This window comes from Macrosteles quadrilineatus, unplaced genomic scaffold (assembly GCF_028750875.1).
Source record: "Macrosteles quadrilineatus isolate MER2022 unplaced genomic scaffold, UCM_ALF_1.0 Scaffold_1__1_contigs__length_201487025, whole genome shotgun sequence".
Taxonomy (NCBI): domain Eukaryota; kingdom Metazoa; phylum Arthropoda; class Insecta; order Hemiptera; family Cicadellidae; genus Macrosteles; species Macrosteles quadrilineatus.
In genome coordinates, this window is record NW_026542594.1 from 94,852,994 (window position 1) to 94,877,103 (window position 24,110).

Genomic DNA, 24,110 nt, shown 5'->3' on the forward strand with positions numbered 1-24,110 from the left:
TCATGTTATTTAAATGGAAAATGAACCTGGAAATTTTAGGGGGATATTTTATTGAAAATTGAACCAGGTAAATATAAAAACACTTAGCCAGTAGGTTTGCTGTGGCGGGTTTGTTGATTCTTTGCCCTGTAACGTAGACGAGATAATGTTATACTATTGTGGCATGGGCGCTGGGCGAAAGCAACGAATCTTTAGGACTCACAAGATAGGTACATACAATTAGTTACTAAATTCTTATCACAACAAATAAATAATTACAATTTAGAATCCCCAAAGGATGGGTGTATTTTCTTTTCTTTGACCTTATCAGTTATCACAATGCTTAGCTCCCTCTCAATTTTCCTCAATGGTGCTTTCCTGAAAAGCACCTTTAAACTCTGCCTAATTAATCTTTCAGTTTACATTATTGTTTGAACGATGTTATTTCATAAAATGTGAAATCCAAACTGCGATAGGTCATAAATAGATACAGAGTTACAACGTTTGTTAAAATTACTGTAGTTTTTTTAGGATTGGAAATAAATTGACTAACTAAACAAATCATAGTTCTAATTGTCCAAATATTGTCAATACAGAACAGAATGACTCATGTGAGAACGAGAACGGATTACAAGAGAAACACAGTGACAATGGGGATGACGAAAGGTTGGCCGGAGGGGGGGGGGGTCAGAGTGTGAGGAGAGGAAAGGGAGGATAGCTTATCAAACACTATCTTCATCTTCTGTCCTTCTCTATTACGTGGTATAAAACCTGCATCTCGCCGTACATCTGTAGTCTGTGCTTGCCCAAGTAGGATACCACCACAAGGTAGGAACTTATCATAATGACATCAGAAATATTCTAGGGTAGTTTTAATCAATCAATATTTATAGCTATTATTTTTTGCTCGTATTCTTATGCATGGATTTATTTCCCCTTACATATAAAATACCCCCGCCGCAGCAAACCTGCAGACTAAGCGAATTTCCATTTGACTGGTTGGATTTACACTGAAATGTCTACTTAAAAATATAACATTTATTCTTGATTTAAATAGAATTAGTTTAAAAAGTACTTAGGTTTGCTGCATCAGGGAGGGTAAAAATGTTGTTTTTTTTTGTAAAATGTGAATATTTAGTAAGAAATAAAAACATTTTCCAAATTTGATCAAAATATGTTCACAAACAAGCAAACTACAACAGTTTACTTATTCTCCATAAGAATAACATGGGAATTTTAAATTTACAATTTTTTTGGAATTTCCTCCGTAACCATTAGGCGCATAATAACGCTTCAATATACTAAATTATTTTTTTTTTAAGCTCTACAAAATGGTTTGGAAAGAAATTGCAAAATTTTATTTTTTTTTTTGGGTCAAAAATGGGAAAAACCTATTTTTACCCCATAAAACCCCCCGTAAACCCCCGTTCCCATGGTCCGATCATGCTGGATCGCGAACTCGTTCGAATAAACGTACGTTTACACGTTTGTACCAAATTTCAGCAAAATCGGATCATTTATAAATATATATATATATATATATATATATATATGAATTTGAACGGATGGTGTTTTTGGCCTCTAGGGACCTCAAAACGAAAAAAAAAATCGGTCCCGCGTCCAGGTCTTAACATTTTAAGCATTTTAAAACCTATTCACATGCAAAATCATAAACGTTTGATATTATAAATTCTCTTTAACACGATAGGTGCCAAATTAGCACCCTTGTTACACTGCACTTAAAAATTATAGTCTTTAGCTCTATATACTCATACATTCAAACACAACCCCTGTCACCTATTTTACATACGTTATATTTTTTGATAAGTTTAAACCACTCAAAGACCAATATTTCTCAAAATATTGTAACGTGAAAATTTGGAAAAAAAATGCTTTAAGGCTGCGGGAAATTATTCTCGTGATTATTTTAAATCATCCTAGACTGCGCGCGGGGAAATACGAAACGTCTTAGAAAATGGGAAAAACCCCCCATTTGATTTATTTACTTAATTATATTTGTAGTTTTATTGTGGTGAAAATATGACACGCAAGACTTTATGTATGGTAATGTAAATATATAATGTTTTACTGTTTTTAGGATTGAGTAATTCCATGGCAAATCTCTCAAGGTGATCATATCCGTCTTTATAATATAGTGTCCTTTATAATCATCACAACTATGCAAAACATTCTTTTTTTCCAAGAAAAGAAAACGAAATAACTATGATTTAAGTTCTACCTCTCTTTTCCAGTTCTGTTGTTTTATAAAATTGGCCCCTTCAACAAATAAAAAAGGAACGCATTCAACTATAAACATTAATTACAAATACTGGTATAGTATAACATTTCCGGTTATATCTGTGTCCCCAAACAATGTGTCCCCCGGAGAACGTTAAAATATAAAGCAATTATTGTTAATTTGATCGTGCATAAAAGGTGTAAACATTTTTATTTAAAAACTTGTGTTTTGAATCCATAGAGATTCAAAAATATAGCTTTACACAAATTAACAGTTATTACTGACTATTAAAATTTAACATGGCGATATTTAGCCATATTGCTACAATATTTAGCTTAAGACTTGGGTTCTTAATATTAGCGAATTTCCCTATAGGGAAGTAGCTATTACCGTAGGTCTCATGGTAAGACTTAGGCCCGGGACCGATTTACTTTTTCATTTTGATGTCCCCAGAGGCCAAAAACACCATTCGTTCAAATTTTTATATATGTATATATATATATATATATATATATAGATATATATATAGATTTATATATATATGTGTCCGTGAACATGATAACTTGAGTAATTTTTATCCGATTTTGATGAAATTTGGTTTGAAGGTGTAAGGCGGGATAAACTTGAATGAGTTCGCGATCCAGCATTATCGGACCATGGGAACAGGATTTTATGGGGGGTTTTATGGGGTAAAAATAGGTTTTTCTCACTTTTGACCCTCAAAACACAAAATTTTCCAATTTTTCTCTAAACCTTCTTAAAGAGCTTAAAAAAACAAACAATTCAGTATATCAAAGTGTTTTTGTACGGTTATTGGTTACGGAGAAAACTAAAAAAAAAATTAAATTTAAAATTCCCATGTTATTCTTATGGAGAATATTGTAAAATGTTGTAGTTTGCTTGTTTGTGGATATCTTTTGATCAAACTTGGCAAATATATTCATTTTATACTAAGCAATAATTATTTTACTTAATACACACTATTTATTAGTTTCCTTGTAGCAGCAAACCTAGGTACTCGTTAAACCTAATGTTATTTAAATAGATCAATTGAAAATCAATTCAGCCAAATGGAAATTCGCTTAGACAGCAGGTTTGCTGCGGCGGGGGTATTTTGTTTACACGTTTGGCGGCTTCTTTCGTAAGGGAAGGGTCCAAACATACCTTGACCTTGAGACTATACCTATTACAGTAGTTTTTGATATTTTAAAATTGCTTTTCACTTTCTGTTTTCAAGCCTTTGCTGTGCTGTGTATGTGTAGATGGATATAGTAGCGTGCACAAATGTAGGCGCTGTCGTTAAATGTCTCCAGAAAATAATATTTCGATTTTATAGGCACTATTTATACATAGGTGCTAAATTATAATACCACATTTAATGTTTAAAAAAATAAAAATAAAAGTTATCAAAACAAAAGAAAAGCTCCAGTTTTATTAATAAAATGCTATCAAAATTATTGAACAATAAACTATTGATACAAATATCACACTCTAACATTATAAGTTTTTTTGCGAATTTCCTTATAGGGAAGTAGCTATTACCAAGTGGCACGGTTAGACATAGGCCCGGGACCGATATGATTTTTCTTTTGTATTTGTGTTTGTCCGTGAACGCGATACTCGAGTAACTTTGGACCGATTTTGATGAAATCTGACTTGAAGGTGGAGGGCGAGATGAACTTTAATGTGTCCGTGAACCAGAAGATCGGGTCATGGGAGGGGGTAAATTGGGATTTTGAAAGGTTCAATAATTGGTTTGTTGTTCAAATTTGTACCCTTAAAACATAGAAATGCCTTATTTTCAAGAAGACCATCTTTTTTGTCAAGACCAGAGCTTTAAACAAATTATAGTTTTGTATGTTGAAGCGTTGTTGAACAATTAAAGGTTACAGAGAAAATTAAAATAAACGGTATCAGCATTCTGACACATACTTTCTCCCATAAGTTTGTCAAAAACCTTTATCATGTGTAAGTGGTGAGAGTAAATAACTGTAGGCCTATACGCAAATGGGATTTGTACAATTTTGTTCAGAATTTAAAGGATTATAACATGCTAAATTTTTATCAAAATTGTTGTGGCCATTTTTGGGAAAATCCGATTTTTCTGTTATTTTATGGGGGTTTTATGGTAAAATGACATAATTTACAATAACTTTTGAACCGTAATTTTTACAGAAATGGGATTTGTACCATTTTGTTCAGAATATAAAGGACTATAACATACTAAATCTTTATCAAAATCGTTCGGGCCATTTTTGGGAAAATCATATTTTTTCGTTATTTTATGGGATTTTATGGGAAAATCCCCATTAAAAATAAAAATTTCTAAAAAGTTTTAAAAAACTATCAAAACTGTAAGGACTATAACATACTATGTTAAATCAAAACCGGATTTTTTTCTAAAATCCTATTTTTTGTTATTTTATGGGGTTTTTATGGGAAAATAACATATTTGACCATAACTTTTGAACGGTAATTTTTACAGATATGGGATTTGTACCATTTTATTCAGAATTTAAAGGGCTACAACATACTAAATTTTTATCAAAATCGTTTGGGCCATTTTCGAGAAAATCCGATTTTCCCCGTTTTTTATGGGTTTTTATGGGAAAATCCCCATTAAAAATAAAAATTTCAAAAAAATGAAAAAAACGCCTGGAGATACCATGGATTAGAACCTACATGCCAAATTTCATCGAAATCGGACCACAGGTGTGGTCTCTAGCTCTGTACACATCCAGACACACAGACAGACACACACACACACACACACACACACACACACACACACACACACACACACACACACACACACACACACACACACACACAGACATCACTTCGAAAACCACTTTTTTGGGTTCAGGGGGACCCAAAACGAATATATCCACTCAAAACTCAAACTCAAAAATTTTGACGAAAACAATACTTTCTCCATATACTATGGTATAGGGGGAGAAAGTAAAAGGCACTATACATTAAAATTTCAATGTTATTTTTATGGAAGAAAAGAAAACTGTCGCAGTTTGCTCGTTTATGGGTATATGTTGATCAAATTTGACAAATTTATTTCATCCTGTACTATAACTATTTGGTCAAAATAGTACTTTTAATCATCCCCGTAGCAGCAAACCTAAGAACTCGTTAATATTTCTATTGTAATTGGGGAATAAATATGTCTTGTTTATGGAAATATTTTAGTAAAAATCAAATCAGACAAATATAAATTAGCTTAGCATACAGGTTTGCTGTGGCGGGGGTATTTTCAAGTACGATGATCTAAAAAAAGGTTTACATGTATATGCATAAACATAATATCAACATCGAGTAAATTGGTAACAAACAGAGTGTAATTAAAGTTAGTAATTTATCTTGGTAATATTATCAACGTGTAAAAATGTGGATGTTTGTGAGTTTGTCACATAGGTACGTTCCTTCGCAACAAAACTGGGCCAATTTACCTGACCTTTTGCAGAGAGAGGTCCAACATACTACGAGATGGACTATTTTAATTTTGAAACTCTTTTAGGGCTGCCCATCCCACTGACTTCCAAAGTTGTCATATGTTATTCTTGTGATAAACTTACTACAGAATTAGTTGACCGAAGCGAGCAATGCTCTTTGAAATCGGACCTTATGCAAACCATGTAATCAAATAACGCAATAACAGCTGGGCTGAACATATTAAAGCCAAACTTACCTGGTTATTTCGACAAACAGTGAACATGTTGTTAAACAAACAATTTTTTAATTTTAAGAGAATAATTTAGTGGAATTCCAGCCAGGTAAATCGAAATTCGCTTTGTCTGCAGGTTGCCTGGGGGGGTGGTATTTTACAAATCGTAAGTGAAATCTTTTGCTATAATTTGTAAAATAAAATATGTTACTTTAGGAAAGTCTTTATTCTGATGGCTTTCATAAATTTTAGTGCTTATTAGTGAAAAATAAACCATACATTTTCACATTGTTGTTATAAGAACTTATCAAGCTCGAATGAATATTTTTTAAACCTCTGAAAATGGAAGAATATTTTCTAGTTACTGCGTTGTCAACTACAACTGGCAAAATAATAATCAATAATTGACTCTGAATTTAAAAGACGTAATTTAGATTTCAATTCAATAATCAAACACGAAAACAACTTTAATAACAGTTCGTGTATGTACTATAAGAAGAGAGAAAACAACATTCAGTATAAGCATAAGACTCAGCGCAGCTCACAAAGTTACATTCCTTGGACCTCCATGATTAATGAACCACATTTTCTGTAGTTAATTGTTCACAAAACAAACCACTGTTGTCTTCCGCTTTATTCATTCCCTAGCAAATACAAACTAGATTCGGTTGTGTTAATCAATGATCAAACAGAGAAAATTAATCAATGATCACAGAGAAAATTAAGAAAGGCACTATACATTAAAATTTAAATGTTATTTTTATGGAAGAAAAGAAAACTGTCGCAGTTTGCTCGTTTATGGGTATATGTTGATCAAATTTGACAAATTTATTTCATCCTGTACTATAACTATTTGGTCAAAATAGTACTTTTAATCATCCCCGTAGCAGCAAACCTAAGAACTCGTTAATATTTCTAATGTTATTTAATTGGGAAATAAATATGTCTGAAATAACTATTCTCTTGACGAAAGGTAGGCCGGAGGGGGGGGGGAATTTATTGTATGCTGCACTAAACGTAAAGAAAAGAATCAATGACAAGAATTTTCATTCATTGACATAATGACATAGGTAGTTGCGCCTATTGAAAATTACATACCTGCGCAGTGAACAGTTTTGTCTCGTCTTCGTTGCCCTAACTTTCCAGTCATGTTAATCACTAATCATGTTGCGACGAACTGTTCCGTTCTTTCAGTGTAGTCCGTGGCCTTTATAGTCTCTGAAGCACTGTACAGGTACGGTGTTGTAGCTATGTAGCCCTTGCAATAACACGGACAACAGTGTGGGCTACGTTGCTTCACACTTAGGTAACTTGACTTTATTGCCAAATATCGCACCAGTCATTAACATTGTCTATCAATCTTGCGTGAGGAACCCACTACATTGGTATCATCGCTATAGTCTACAGTTTAATTATTCTAAATTTGGGGCTTTTTGAGCATCACTTTGGTGTTCCGCTGAAAAATTATGCGTTTGCACCCGAAATGACAAATTCGCTAATAAGAATTTACATAACCACTGGATAACCGAATATATACATTGAATAAGGGGGCTTAATGTTTATTCTCTCCATAACTATACAACCGATGAGCGTGATGAATGTTTTGTTGAATGATCCTGACAAAGTTTCGAGAAACAGAAATCTCCCAGTTACAGACGTAATGTTGAACAGAAACATATCGATTTGGTATTCATTTTGTCGTATGTTTACTCACTGACCTAAAGATATTTCGCCCTAAAACCGAATAGGAGTTAAGTAATAAGAAGTAAAATATTAGTACTTCTTTGACAGATTTATCACTTCAAGTGTTAAACGTCTGTGTGGTGTCATCATCATCTTCTAAATTTGGCGTGTATTGTAGGGAATTGTTTGAGACAGTCAATTTAAAATTGAACTTAAATGTAATACGGTATTTTTTCGAGGCACATTACCGTAGAGGCTAAAATACAGGCTGTATTTAACTTAGAGACCTAAACGCTTCTGTTGCTTTGATTGTTGCCAACATTTTTATTGTAAGACAAATGAAGCGCTGCAATAAATTATGCGTAGGTTTTATTGCATAGCTAATGAACATTCAACTCTATACTCAATTAGAAAATATTTGCCACTAATTAATAATGCTTGAAATACACCTACGCAAGTTATTACTACATGAAGGCTATATTTTAGATTTTAGGAGAGTGCAAGAGATTCTTTCAACTTTCTATTGCTGTTGAATTATCTATATAAATAAAATTACAGTTTTGTCTGTACATTGCTTAGAATCATGCATTTTTTGGTTATTTTTACGTTTCATAGCCTAAGAAAGCCGAAACGAGTCTTATCTCAATTTCTGTCTGTATGTCTGTTTGTTTGTCTGTTTGTCAATTCTGTGACTGCGTCTGTAACGCCAAAATGTCATTTTACGCGGCCTACTCCTAGAAAACTAGAGTACCGATCAAGGTTCTAATCATTTTTCTGTATTAACTGGGTTGGTGAGAGTGTCTTTGGCTATAAAAAACATGGCCTCGCTTCTTTGAAAACAAAATAACAAACCACCAAAACCCAATTTTGATCGATTTTTTCAAATTGTCTTCCAATGTTTACTATTACATTTTATGAAATAACGATCAGCTGTTTGGATTAGTTCTCACTTCTAGCTGTCACTGATATGTTTACATTCAAAGTTGTTTACAAATACCGCAACCATTTCCGATCAAGTTTTGTCAGCACATCCAAACCAAGTGAGATTAAAAACGTTGTGCCTTACTTATCAGCTTTAATTAATCGCAAGTGCAACGATTGTTCTTGAGTTTTGATAACCGGGGAAAATACCGTGAATCAGTGTTGTATTAGTGCAAGGAAACTTACATTTTTTTAATCATCGTCACCAATACCGTAGCTTACAAAGATTTCCACTCATTGACGGCGCTTCAAGGACAGTTGTGTTAAGTGCAAATTAAAAAATCACAACTGCAGTCAGTGGGTGATCGTGGATGTTGCTGCGATCTTGGAAGATCTTTCTGATTTCGCGGTGATCGTACCGTAACAGAGGTTTAACTTAACAGATGTAGCTAAACTCGCTTTTCCAATGTGTCACTTTTGGTTTCTACTTACTTAAATTTCGACAACGATATCGCCATCGGTACTTTTCCTACTTAGGAAATAAAACTACAAACGTACAAAACCCCAGATTTGTGCGTTTTTCTTCACATTTCCTCCGAATGTTTGCTAGATATATGTACCGATTATTGTTTAGAGATTGCGTAATCTTTTAAATAAGAAACCTTTGTTTGGATAAAGGCGGTTTCTTCAAACTTTCATTAATATGTTAACATTAAAAGCTGCTTACAAATAATGCTATTAATGGGAAATAACTTTGATTTTCGAAAACTAAAAAAAATTAAAACCAAAGGAGATTAATAACTTCGGTACTGCACCACATCAAGTGAAAGTTTTATTTAGCAAACCATAGTGATTTTTCAAAGCTTTACGTTGTTAACGTTACATGTTACATGTTTTGTGGCCTGTGTATTTATTTATACTAGAGGTCGTCCAGTGGTGGAAACTCAACCAAAAATATTTAATGTACAGACTTCTTTATTTTCATTCCACACTTTGAATAGAACATGTGATTGGAGTTTCCTTCATTTGTTTTGATTTTCTGTTTATATTTCGTTGTTATTTCGTCACCAGCATGGCAACTCATAATATCCATGTTGGTAGCAGTAAGAATCATTTTTACATACAAATACATCACTATTTTCACTATTTTTTTATAAACACTGCACCTTATTGCTTATTAAATTTAATTGATGTCTTACTGTATAATTTTTAGCGTTTTCTGTCTGGACTCCAAAATGCTGTGTGGACTCAATTCTGTATTTGTGTGTGTATGTCTATTATTGGTAACGCATTAATGTCCTTATTTTTCGTCGAAAGACGAGAGCACCATCGTTAATAGAAATTTTAACCCGAATAAAGTGTGCAGTAGTGAGATTGAGGTAGTGTTTTAACTACTTTTAACCAGTGTGAAAAGTAACTTTCAATTACAGGCCTACCTTAGGGCTATGCCTCATAGATCTATACTGTAAAGCAATTCCTTTCATCATTAGATATCAAATATGGACTAACACGATCGGGTGACATTTAATTGCGAAGCATTCGTTTTGGCTTTGAAACTGTCAGATATTGTATTTGAGAAGGTTTACCTATATGTATTCCTAAACAATTATAGTGTTGCCATCATATCTGGAAAAATGCACACTAAATATGCAAACCAACTCCAGTTCTGAATATAAGGTTTTAACTTACCACAAGATTCCCGTACGTAGAACGGGCAAACAGCTAGTCTATACTATTATATAAAAATCTAATGGTGTCTGTCTGTATGTGTATTAATAATAGGTGCAAAAACTACTGAACCAACTGGGCTTAAATTTTACAAAAATATAGCTACCATACCAAGGACCATTATAGGACTATTCACATTTCGATACTGACTGTAGGCTTTGCCCCTTTGGCTTTAAAAGTTCTGAGGTGAACATTTTAAAAGTAAATATTGATTGGTCTCCATGGCTGTGATGAGAACACTAACAATGTTTGTTTACATTTGCTTTAACAATTAAATACAAACAAGAAGAACTGCTAAATTGCATATATCACAATTTCAGACAGCTGATACAAAGAAATTAAATATAATATTTTCCATAAATTATGGATTATTTATTCTAAAACTATGTCAATGATTATAGAAAAAAGATTTTATAACCGTTGCTGTATCAACTCTGGCTATGCTTTGGATTTTTTAAAGCGTCTTAAGTTAATAATCCTAAGTGAAAATAATGTTATTCATATGTTTTCATGGAAACGCTATGAAAATTATAATATGTATAAATGTATAAATGTTTTGTATGAATTTGGAGGCTACTTTAAATAAATTCTAACTGCTTCACATGTGTTAGATTAACTTAACATAACTTGCACATCACATTGTTTTTTATATGTATATTTAGGTAAATTAAGTTATTGTGTTTTGCTAAACAGTATGTTTTATCTATGGCTAAACCTATGCTTAAATTAAACTAAAGAATATCATCAATAACTAAATTGTCGTTGATTTTTGTTTCTAAAATCTGTTGTATATGTGTAACTATATTAAATTATCAAATGGTAATACAAAATACTCTTATTTTATCTTAACATAGCTTTCAGTTCACATTTACTTTATTTGATACACTTTTGTGTTTTGCCACACCAATGATTAAATTAAACCAAGGAAAATATCATAAAACTAAGCAGTACACAGTGTTCTTTTGTTTTTAAAATCAATGAAATATCTGTTACTATGCTTTCTTAATGGTAAGTATGAAAATGTAAAGGCAATGGACGATGGAACTGATTAAAATAACTGGTTTGTATATTAAGTTGTTTGTTGATATTTTTGTATAGTATAATCAGAGATGCAATGAAACATACTGTATTTATTACATTTTTTAGTCCTTGATGCTTTGATAATCATATTAGTTTTGTCTGCTGTCTTTAATGCTAAATTATTTGTTTGAATTTTTTTATAGTACAAGATTATTATAGTTTGTTTAATATTTCAAAAGACTGTATTGATAAGGCACAGCAACATTTCTAAAGTTTATAACAGCTGAGTTAGTTTTGCTAATGATTTATTGTGAGTGAAAAAACTGAAGATGAAAGGATTTGTGATTTAATATAAAGAAGAGTTTAATATAAAGATATTTAAATTTAATAATTAGTATTTTTGCAACTTCAAAATTAAAATTTAAAATGTCAATAATAAATTAAAAGATGTGTAATTAAGGGAAATGAAGGTAAATCTGGTAAATCATGTATGTAAAAGTTTTACTCGAAGATTTGGTCAGTTTTTCTCATATCAGCCTACACAAGATTTAAAATTAATCAAAACCAAAATTGTGGTATCCACTACTTACCATATTTTAAAGTCATAACTTTAAACGTTTCTATTAAGGCCATAAAAGATTAATTTTGTTTCTAAAAGCGTTGGCGGATGTGTAACTATTATATGCAAGAGATAAAGATTAAAATATTTCTATTGTGTGTCCTCTTCCCGTTGCAAAGCACGGGTACAACAGCTAGTTTAAGATAAAAGCTTGATGAGCATTAAGTCACGTAACTAAGATCAATGCTTTAACATAGCATACATTGTTAAAAAAAGATAACTATACACTTTCATTTTAGTTTGTTTCAAAAATTTGAAATATGACGTACCGCACATGATAGTTTTTGCTTTTACATCAGGCTCAAAATATATTTAAATAATTTACAGTATGAATCAAGTGTTTTATTTACGAGACCACTCGTAATAGCATATTATTGTGTTTACAATATTGTTTTCAAATAATGAATCACATTTAATGTATTTTTAAACTCAATGTTCCCAGATGCAGCTTTCGAGGTTTGTTAGCTTGACCGTAGTTGTGGTGGTGGCCGCTGTAGCGCTGGTAGCAGCCGCACCTCAGGGAGAAGCGCCCAAAGAGGAAAAGCCAATGCCAGTAAGTTGTTTCACCAAAAATCCTGTAAGCCCTTATCTGTGTGCATTCTGATACCACATAACTTCTAAAACACAAACCGACCTTGAACATGGTAGCAATACCACACAGGTTGTTCTAATGCATACAATAGTTATTGGTGTCAATGTTGAGTTAATAAACCGTAAAGAAATTAACAAGATCCCCACGAATTTTTCCCTCTGTTGTCTTATCTTATTCCTTCGGGATATTATTTTTGTTACCATACCTGCAAATACACTACGGGAATAGTTTAATTCACTTGTCAGTAAATGCACAGAGCATCTACGTACTTGAGTTTTTGTATGCTGCACTTAAATCTCCACGATTATCAAACCTATTTTGCTTAATGTGACGAAGAGGTTATTCCCTTCAAGGTACACAAGCACTATCATAAAGCCTCTTTTAATATTCACTTTTATACTTTGCCCAGTATGGTACTGTATTAGCATTATCACCACTTAAACCATAGCCCTGTGATTAGATCGTAGATCACCACCCAACGAACTAACTTTTATTAGGTACTAGTAAATAGAAAGAGATAATATATGTATGTTTCTTTTTACCGGTAACCCGCCAGGGGCTCCCGACGACACAGACTCCCGACGAACGGTGACGTCACGGCCAACCACCCCTCTCTCTATCTGAGTGAAGTAGGGGAGAGTCGTTGCGGCAACGCTCCCCGGTCCAGCCGAAGGCTTACCCTCAAACGTAATTCTCTGTAAACCCCCCCCGGTCCAGCCGACGGCTTAACCTCAAACGTAATTCTCTGTAGCAACCCCCCCCCCCCAGGTCCAGCCGACGGCTTAACCTCAAACGTAATTCTCTGTAGCAACTCCCCCCGGTCCAGCCAACGGCTTAACCTCAAACGTAATTCTCTGTAGCAACCCCCCCCCGGTCCAGCCGACGGCTTAACCTCAAACGTAATTCTCTGTAGCAACCCCCCCCCCCGTCCAGCCGACGGCTTAACCTCAAACGTAATTCTCTGTAGCAACTCCCCCCGGTCCAGCCAACGGCTTAACCTCAAACGTAATTCTCTGTAGCAACCCCCCCCCCCGGTCCAGCCGACGGCTTAACCTCAAACGTAATTCTCTGTAGCAACTCCCCCCGGTCCAGCCGACGGCTTAACCTCAAACGTAATTCTCTGTAGCAACTCCCCCCGGTCCAGCCGACGGTAACCTCAAACGTAATTCTCTGTAGCAACCCCCCCCCCCGGTCCAGCCGACGGCTTAACCTCAAACGTAATTCTCTGTAGCAACCCCCCCCCCCGGTCCAGCCGATGGCTTAAACTCCACACGTAATTACCACAAAATTGGCAATAATTTTAAATCAGTTTTAGGACGATTTAGGATTTGCATTCTTGTGTTATTTAGCGATCATCAAGAAGTCCATTGATTTGTCTAATAATTATTGCCACATTCACATTCTGTGTTTCAGTACGAATACGAGTACAAAGTGGCTGACAAAGAGACAGAGCTGTACCACGGCAAGGAGGAGAAGGGCCAGGACACAGGAAGAGTGGAGGGCAAGTACTACGTGTGGCTGCCCGACAAGAGACTCATGACTGTATCGTACTACGTTGACGGCGAGAGTGGATTTGTGCCGACCATCACCTTCGAGGACAACGCCAGTCCACCCTGGTAGCCTGCAGCTGCAGTCCTGCCCTAGCTGACTCTACCGTTCGTGATACGCGCAACTGCTGTTGTATATAGAAATACTGTAGTGACAATCTTACAACGTGTAATGGACACAGACTATTTAAGTTACAAATAGTGCCAACAAGCGTCATGTCTCTGTGCAATTAAGTTCAATAATATCACCTCTAATTCTTAAGAGGATATAGATTATTATTACTCCCTAAAATATGTACAGTTGTATTTTGCGGACGTGGTTTAGTAACAGAAATAAAGTTTTCGCCTTTTTTAGTTTCGTGCTTTCATATTAATTGTTTGTATTTTTATAAAAATAAACCAAAGTGTTAATAGCACTTCAAATAATACATAAGACTTCAACAATTATAAAGATTATTAAATCATATTTTTTAAATTTGTCTCTTATTTTGGAAGCCTATCTCATTTTAGCGAATTTCCCATATAGGGAATAAGCTATTACAGTAGTACTCATTGTAAGACCTGGACCCGGGACCGATTTAATTTTTCGTTTTGAGGTCCTTAGAGGCCAAAAACACCATCCGTTCAAATTCATATATATATTTATATAAAAATACATTATTTGAAACTAAGTATCCTTTAAAAAAATCATTTAATTGAACAACGACTAGTTTCGACAATTTTGTCATAGTCAATTATTCTAGTTCGGGACACGATTAAACACTATGAACTACCATGTTTTAAGGAAGATTATCTTCAAGCTTCCACCATTGTTTTAGAAGATTGGCTTGATCCTATTACAATTTCAGCTGTGTACTGCCCTTCAAGGCATGTTATAACTTACAATCAATTTGAACAGTATTTCAACACTCTTGGCAATAAATTTATTGCAGGGGGTGATTTTAATGCAATACACGTTTGGCTACACCCAGAGGCAGACAGCTTTTAAGATTAATGAATGACAATCAGTACACCCATTTTTCAACTGGTGAACCTACCTACTGGCCCACTGATAAGTGAAAAATCCCTGATCTGTTAGACTTTTTTTTATTTCAAAAGGTATTAACCAAAATTACACTGAAGTAAAATCTTGTCTTGGCCTTTCTTCTGACCATTCGCCAGTTATGTTAAATTTAAGTACCGTAATATTTCACAAAGAACCAGGGGACGTATTTTTCAATAAATACACGGACTGGAATCAATTTAGAAATTTAATCAATCAAAACTTAAATTTAAACATACAGCTACGTAGTCCTGAAAATGTAGAAGCTGTTGTTGATCACTTTGTTGAATGTATTCAAAATTCTGCCAAAGAATCCACACCTCTACCTAATCGTGAAAGATCGGAGAAAATAGGCCTAGGCTACCCAATTCATATCAAGAAAAAGATAGCAGAAAAGAGAAGACTCAGAAGAATTTGGCAAAACTCAAGAAACCCAAATGATAAAGCCAACTTTAACCGAGCAGCACGGAATTTTAAAAGATTATTGTACGACACAAAAAACCGATGGTTTGAAGAATATACTCAATCTTTGTTGGCTACGGATTACTCTTAATGGAAAGTCACAAAAAGGCTGAAGCGACCCCAAATTTCAATCCCGCCAATTCGTAAACCGGATGGAAGCTGGGCTAAGACTGACATAGAAAAATCTGTAGCTTTCGGGGATTACTTTTCCAATGTATTCAAGCCAAATATAGGTGTGGTTAATAATGAAGAAGAAATAATAGAGTTCTTGGACTCTCTACTTCAACTTGACTTTCCTCTGGAAAAATTCAGACCTACAGAAATTAAGGCAACCATTGACAAATCGCTAAATCCGAAAAAATCTCCTGGTTACGATTCTATCACTGGGAAAATGTTAAAAGAATTGCCGAGGAAAGGAATTATTTTTATTGCATTTCTCTTTAATTCTATATTGAGACTAGACCACATACCAACTCAATTTAAGAAAGCCCAATTAATTGTCATACTAAAACCAGGAAAACGTCCTCATGAAATCACTTCCTACAGACCTATAAGTCTCTTACCTATAGTGTCTAAGTTGTTTGAGAAATTGTTCCTCAACAGACTACAAGCTGTTTTTGAAGAAGACGACGTCATTCCTGGACACCAATTCGGGTTTAGACGGAGACATGGCACCGTGGAACAGGTCCATAGGGTTGTTCATACAATTCGAAACTGTTTGGAAAACAAACAATTTTGTTCGGCTGCTTTCCTTGATGTCAGTCAGGCATTTGACAAAGTATGGCACTCTGGCTTACTATTAAAAATTAAGAAGTTACTACCCCATTCAGTTTTTCCTATTTTGAAATCATATCTTACCAAGAGAACTTTCCAAATTAAACATCAAAATTACTTAACTGACCTTTACCCTATTGAATCAGGAATCCCCCAAGGAAGCGTTCTTGGACCATACTTGTATATTCTCTATACATCGGACCTACCAGAAAGTGTAAAAACTATGGTTGCCACATTTGCGGATGACACGGCGATTTTATCTGTCCACGACAACCTGGCTCAAGCTACAGCAAATTTACAGCTAAACTTGGATGAAATTTCCCATTGGTTTAAACATGGAGGTTCAAAATTAATGAAAATAAATCAGCACACATTACTTTTACCCTAAATCAGGCTACATGTCCTCCAGTATCCATGAACAATATTCACCTCCCTCAAGTAACAGAAATAAAATACTTGGGCATGCACTTAGATGCAAAGCTTGATTGGAAGGCACATATCTGGACTAAAAGACAACATCTAAATTTAAAAACAACTAAACTTAATTGGCTTCTTGGATCTAAATCAAAACTTAGTACACAAAATAAATTGTTACTGTAGAAAACAGTTCTAAAACCAATTTGGACTTATGGTATTCAGCTTTGGGGATCAGCAAGTACCTCAAACATTGAAATTATTCAACGTTACCAATCAAAATTATTACGTAAAATTGTCAACACACCTTGGTTTGTTACCAACAGAACACTTCATAATGATCTTCAAATTCGAACAGTCAAAGGAGATATTACAAAATCTAGTGAAAAATACATTATGAAATTGGAAAATCATTCAAATAATCTTGTACTTAATTTATTGGACAATCACACCACCATTTACAGACTGAAGCGACATACTATATTGGACCTACCATTCAGATTCGGCTAAGTGTTATGAAAATTCTCTTTGTTAGCTAGTGTTGACAGTGGTCAATCACTAGCTCATGTTCTTCAAGTTATTGTTGTACTAGCAGAGTACCCGTCCTTCGTACGGGATTGGCATATAAGTATAATACCCCCGCCGCAGCAAACCTGCAGACTAAGCGAATTTCCATTTCCCTGAATGGATTTACACTAAAATGTCTCCTTAAAATTATCACATTTATTCCCTATTTAAATAGAATCAGTTTAAAACATACTTAGGTTTGCTGCAACAGGGAGGGTAAAAGTGTTTTTTTATGTAAAATGTTAATAGTTAGTAAGAAATAAAAACATTTTCCAAATTTGGGCAAAATATGTTTATAAACAAGCAAACTACAACAGTTTACTTATTCTCCATAAGAATAACATGGGAATTTTAAATTTACAATTTTTTGGAATTTTCTCCGTAACCATTAGGCGCATTATAACGCTTCAATATACTAAATTATTTGTTTTTTTAAGCTCTACAAAATAGTTTCAAAAGAAATTGCAAAATTTTATGTTTTTTGGGTCAAAAATGGGAAAAACCCATTTTTTCCCCATAAAAGCCCCCATAAACCCCCGTTCCCATGGTCCGATCATGCTGGTTCGCGAACTCGTTCGAATAAACGTAGGTTTACACGTTTGTACCAAATTTCATCAAAATCGGATCATTTTTGCTCGAGTTATCGCGCTAACGGACACATATATATATATATATATATATATATATATATATATATATATATATATATATATATATATATATATATATGAATTTGAACGGATGGTGTTTTTGACCTCTAGGGACCTCAAAACGAAAAAAAAATCGGTCCCGGGTCCAGGTCTTACCGTGAGTACTACGGTAATACGGTAATAGCTTATTCCCTATATGGGAAATTCGCTAAAATGCTTAGTACAGTTATACTCAAGCTTTGCGTGTGCAATGGGGGAGGACACAGTATAATAAAATGTGATTCTTTAAATTTACGGTATAATATAGTATTACACATCTACCATAGCCATAATGTTTTACTACTTCACCCAAACAATAAAAAAAATTATTTAAGATTTACAAAATATGACATATTATTCGTGAAATTAAAAACATAAACATAACTGTAAAAAAACAGTTCTCATTGCGAATAGTGCTGCACCCTGTTGGTAAATCGTATAACTTTTAATGCTTTTGCATATCATAGAACCAAACTTTTTAGTCGAAACAGCTGACTAAATTCTTTAATTCCATTAAAATATGAGTACTCATAAGGTTAACATGGGAAACTCCAGAGCCACTGGGGCCGAGCCCGAAAGGATTTTTGAGATAAGAACATGCCTATATGTTAATAGGGAATGGGAGCTATCATCATGCCAAATTTCTGCCCAATCCGTCGAGTAATTAATGCGTGATTGAACTTCAAACAAACAAACTTTCACATCCTACTAATATTATAAATGAGAAAGTTTGGATGTATGGATGTATGGATGTATGGATGTATGTTTGTGACAAGTAAACGCGAAAAATACTGGTCGGATTGAGCTGAAATTTGGTGTGATGATAGCTTATATTCCCGATTAACATATAGACGCATTCTTATCTCAAAAGTCCTTTCGGGCTCCGCCCCAGTGGCTCTGGAGTTTCCCATGTTAATCTTATAAGTAATCATATTTCAAAGGAATAAAATAATTTTGTCAGCTGTTTCAAATCACAAGTTGGTTCTATGATATTAAATAGTATTAAAAAGTTATAAGGTTTACCAACAGGGTGCAGTACTATTAAATTTAATATAAAACTTCAGTATAGAATACAGTATTACAACAAATGTTAAGATCAAAATGTTTCTATTTTGTGTCCTCTCCCCGTTGCAAGGCACGGGTACAACAGCTAGTTTATAATACTAGGTGAAACCCGTCGAAATCGACGGTTACTTTCAAGGCTTACGTTAACTCATCAAACTGCGATTAATTGGGTGAAATACACATATTTTGAGCATTTAGCATTGTTTAAAGAGTAATAAGTGTAAAAACAATAATGATATTAATTGCGTTAGTTGCCAAATATGGTTCATCATTCAATGAATAAAATATTTCCCATACAGTACGTCATATGAGTTATTATTAGTATGTTATATGGTATCTATTCCTTTGGAAGAACCTTTAAATAGTATTAAAATCGTATTTGTGGATCTTTTGTAGTTAAACACTTCCGTGATTTCATCAGTGTAATGCAGATTAATCTATGAGTTTATTTGGGAAAAAATTTGTTTGTTGGGAAGACACGTTCTAACTTCAAAGGGAGGTATACCTACCCGTTACAGTGTAAGTTTGATTTTTCCTTCGTCACGTCGTGTCAGTTCATATCGTACTTCTGTGCCAATGAATGAACCCTCTAGCATAGTTTTGAGAAATTGGTTGTGGGGTTACTGTTAAAGCTGGAATTCCTTGACATGGGGGATGTCAGTTAGTGTTCACAGCCTTATCAATTACATAAAGTTGTCAATATAATCTATCTATGGAATGTTAGGTGTAGTGGAATATAGCCTACTTGAAGTGAAGTTGGCTTTTATTCTTGAACTGTTAGGGGCCTCCTTGTTTATATGGTCGTGCGGGTTCATTGGCAACAAATAATGCAAAGGACATAGCAATGGGACATTTCCAATAAGCAAAAATACTGTAAATTGGCCGTTACGTATATATTGACGTTTACATATTGTTAATCAACGTATCTTAAAGGATTTTGTGATCTAGTTTAAAAATGAATATGACCTTTTCAGTCATGACAGTAGCTGCTTAAATAGTATTTTCTCTTTGTACCATATTTTACAACCAAAATGTCGTGTTGTTTTCAATAATGTTACCAACCCAGTGTGCCAAAATCCGTAATATAAAGCAGCGGCTACACTTGCCCGATTCGGTCCGGTCCGGTTCGGTTCGGTCCGGCCCAAATTTGTGAGGGGTGGCTACACTTGTACGAATCGTTTCGGTCCGGCCGGAAGAGGTAGCTACACTTGTATGATATTTTGGAAGACACACACGAGCACGGGGCACAAGTACAGCAATACAGAACGTGTTTATTCAGGATCGATTAACCGAATAGGCACGGTAGGCACGTGCCTAGGGCGCGAGGCAATTGGCTTTTTTGAGGGGTGCCAAAAAATGAAAAATTAAAAAAAATTGTGGTTGTACTTGCATGCAATCTCGGTAAACTTCCTATAATCCCTCGAGCCGTGTAGACATTGTAATCGTCTCCGAATATTGCGACAAAATTCAGACTATTTTCAGCGGTCGTGTAGACATAATTATCTTCTTCCATGATCGAGGCAATATATGAACATAATTGCCTAAATTCTTAGGCCTATATCCTACAAATAACTATTTTTCCTAATTGAATTCATCACTTTCGTAGCCGAGTTCTCACGGAACCACCCGATCCTCATCCGAAATTCGGGAGTAGGTGGCTACACTTATCGGATTCGGTCCGGTCCGCCCCGAATGCTTCCGCCAAAATGCGGATGAATGCTCCCTGGACGATTGTTCCGCGCCGAACCGGACCGTACCGGACCGAATCGGGTAAGGGCCGCTTTCCCCAAGTGTAGCCGCCTCCATTTAAAAACATGGGAAGCATTGTTCCGCATTTTGGAGGACCGGACCGAACCGGACCGAATCGGGTAAGTGTAGCCGCTGCTTAAGCAGGTGCAAATAATTTGTCAAGATGGGTACCATTTTAGGCAAGGTTTCTATGTTTGGATTTTATTGGACACAATAAGAGCAGATATTTCTACATAAATATTTGATAATATGATAAAATGTAGGCAAAAGTGACGAAAAAGGCAGATACCAACCCGTACAATACATAAAAGATAGTTCAATGAGAAATAATTTAAGAATTGCTGTGATAAAAGGATTTTCCACTGATTTCGTAATGGAACGTTATATTGCAAAACATGACATGATAAAGAAGAAAATCAATTATAAAATCAGAAAATGACATTGCAAATACTTATCTATCTATCTATATATTAATAGGCAAGCATGTTTCTTTAAAACCTTTTTTCTCAGCTCGTGTGCATCGCAGGGAACATCTACGCATACTGTTGGAAAGATATTTTACTGTAGATGTGCAGAATGCCTTTAAAAATTAAAATAGGCTAACAAATAAGCACAAAAAATGAATTTGAAAACTTCAAAAAATTAACATGGACCATATGGGTTGCCATGATGGTGACGAAATAACAACAAAATGTAAACAGAAAATCAAAACAAAGGGAAGAAATTCCAATCACATGTTTTATTTACAGTGTGGGGAGAAAATAGAGAAGTCTGTACATTAATATTTTTTGGTCGAGTTTCGACCACAGGACGACCACTAGTATATATAATTCCGTAAGTCAAATTGTTGTAAAGAAATTGTGAGTGACTGGATGGCCGTAGAAGGATGGGAGGGGTCTTATTTTAAAGGTCTTGACGAAAATTTTGAGGGAAAACTATTCATTTTTCTTATTTTTTTACCATAAATTCGCAACAGAATAAAACTTTTCCCATTAAAACAACATGGGGTTTAATTTGTTTACATCTTTTGAAATTAAAACAGCTGTGCCACAGATTTGAAAACAGTGATCAATACACGCATTTGGTTTACTTTTAGCCAGTCAACTATGAAATGTATACTATAATAAAACTGAAATATTGAAGATTAGTCGGAAAAACGTCTGCATTCTTTGTTTATATTTAAATCATATACTCAAGTTTCATTTTTTCATGCTTTTACGTTATTGTCGTGTTAAAGGAATAAACGACATAGAATAAATATTCTGTATAAATAATCAAAGATTCGAAATTAAATCTAACTTCTGTTTTGTTTTTATTTTTAAATCATATGTTCAAGTTTATTTTAAATGATGTTGTTTTCTTTATATTTCTACACATTTTAAGGTTAAGGTTGTGTAAATATATACAACTAAAATAACCTATAAATGTTATTGGTTCTAAAATTAGTCCATGAGCCAATTGATATTTTGGTACCACCTGGGGTGGCAAGTGCTATCAATGTTTTTCTTGTGTAGTTTTATGTGTAGATCAATAATATATGTGATAGCAATGCATAAGTAGTAGTTTTATGTAAAATAAACGGTACCAGCATTCTGACACATACTTTCTCCCATAAGTTTGTCAACAACCTTTATCATGTGTAAACGGTGTGAGTAAATATACGGAAATGGGATTTGTACAATTTAGTTCAGAATTTAAAGGACTATAACATACTAAATTTTTATCAAAATTGTTCGAGCCAATTTTGGGAAATCCGATTTTTCCGTTATTTTATGGGGTTTTTATGGGGAAATAACATAATTTACAATAACTTTTGAACCGTAATTTTTACAGAAAAGGGATTTGTACCATTTTGTTTAGAATATAAAGGACTATAATACTAAATTTAAAACATACTAAATTTTTATCAAAATCGTTCGGGCCATTTTTTGGAAAATCCTATTTTTCCGTTATTTTATGGGGTTTTATGGGAAAATCCCCATTTAAAATCAAAATTTCTAAAAAATGAATAAACTATCAAAATTGTAAGGACCATAACCTACTAAGTTAAATCAAAACTGAATTTTTGTCTAAAATCCTATTTTTCGTTATTTTATGGGGTTTTTATGGGAAAATAACATAATTTACCATAACTTTTGAACCGTAATTTTTACAGAAATGGGATTTGTACCATTTTGTTCAGAATTTAAAGGGCTACAACATACTAAATTTTAATCAAAATCGTTCGGGCCATTTTTGAGTAAATACGATTTTTCCGGTTTTTATGGGTTTTTATGGGAAAATCCCCATTAAAAATCAAAATTTCAAAAAAATGAAAAAAACGCCTGGAGATACCATGGATTAGAACCTACATACCAAATTTCATCGAAATCGGACCACAGGTGTAGTCTATAGCTCTGTACACATCCAGACACACAGACACACACACCCACACACACACGCACCAACACACACACACACACACACACCAACACACACACACACACATCCGATTTTGAAAATTTGTTATTAGAATCAAATGACCCTACAATTTTTGTTGGAGATTTTAACATAAATTTATTAAATGATTCTGGATCTAAATCTGATTACCTTAACTTAATTTCTGCATATGGTTTTACTAATTTAATTACACACCACCATACCGTGGTTCCTGGCATAAATTTGTATTTGTAATAACCAACAGATTCCCAGAGACGTGTATGTTGTAGTAATCCAAAGTTGTGATTAGAAATTTGTATAGCAAAGCCAAATGTTTGTAAACATTAGTTCTCTGAAATTTTAAAACATGTATATTATAAATCTCTTTATTTTGAAAACATCTATTTTAGGCCTATCAACGTTATAAACAGAAATCTACCCAATTAGTGTAAAACATCGAAACATTGTTTTTTTTTAATTCCATGACAGTCTAGCAAAACAATATTCTAAGCTAACTTTGATAAATCAGGAGAAGAACCTAGGTTTATTGTAGATTGTAGAATGGTAAATCGAATGCAGAATGTTTGCGTCGGCTGCTAGAGAAAACAAATTTAAGTTACATTTCGATTCAACTGATATCTATTTTATGTGAGATCAATACAAATTTATTTATTCATAGCTTCAATGGTAGAGCGTAATAAATAAATAATTTAGGTCCTTAAGTTGGCGTACCCATAGAAGCGTATCCACTTTTTTCATACCAATCGTTAGTTCCTCGTCAGTTCTCAATAGTTCCCCAATATTATCGTTAGTTCTCGATAGTTCTCTAATATTGTTGTTAGTTCTTCAAAAATAATAAGTTATAAGGTACCGGCATTAAATTTTAATCAATTGTGATAATTTGGTTTATTTATTACTGAGCTATC

The 24,110-nt window shown here is 34.1% G+C and overlaps 1 protein-coding gene across 1 annotated transcript; it reads left to right on the plus strand.

Annotated features, from left to right (window-relative positions):
• Positions 1–716: 716 nt before the first annotated feature.
• On the plus strand, positions 717–14,358 carry LOC128990059 (uncharacterized). The gene is made up of 3 exons (XM_054412326.1): positions 717–807; positions 12,308–12,418; positions 13,871–14,358. The coding sequence occupies exons 2-3, from the start codon at positions 12,308–12,310 to the stop codon at positions 14,075–14,077; spliced, it is 318 nt and encodes a 105-aa protein (XP_054268301.1). The 5' UTR covers positions 717–807; the 3' UTR covers positions 14,078–14,358.
• The last annotated feature ends 9,752 nt before the right edge of the window (positions 14,359–24,110 follow it).

What these genes read in the sequence shown, in the direction of transcription:
- LOC128990059 (XM_054412326.1), top strand. Translation starts at nt 12,308, where the DNA reads ATGCAGCTTTCGAGGTTTGTTAGCTTGACCGTAGTTGTGGTGGTGGCC. An exon ending in AAGAGGAAAAGCCAATGCCA is followed by an intron (nt 12,419 to 13,870) that starts GTAAGTTGTTTC and finishes TCTGTGTTTCAG; the next exon opens with TACGAATACGAGTACAAAGT.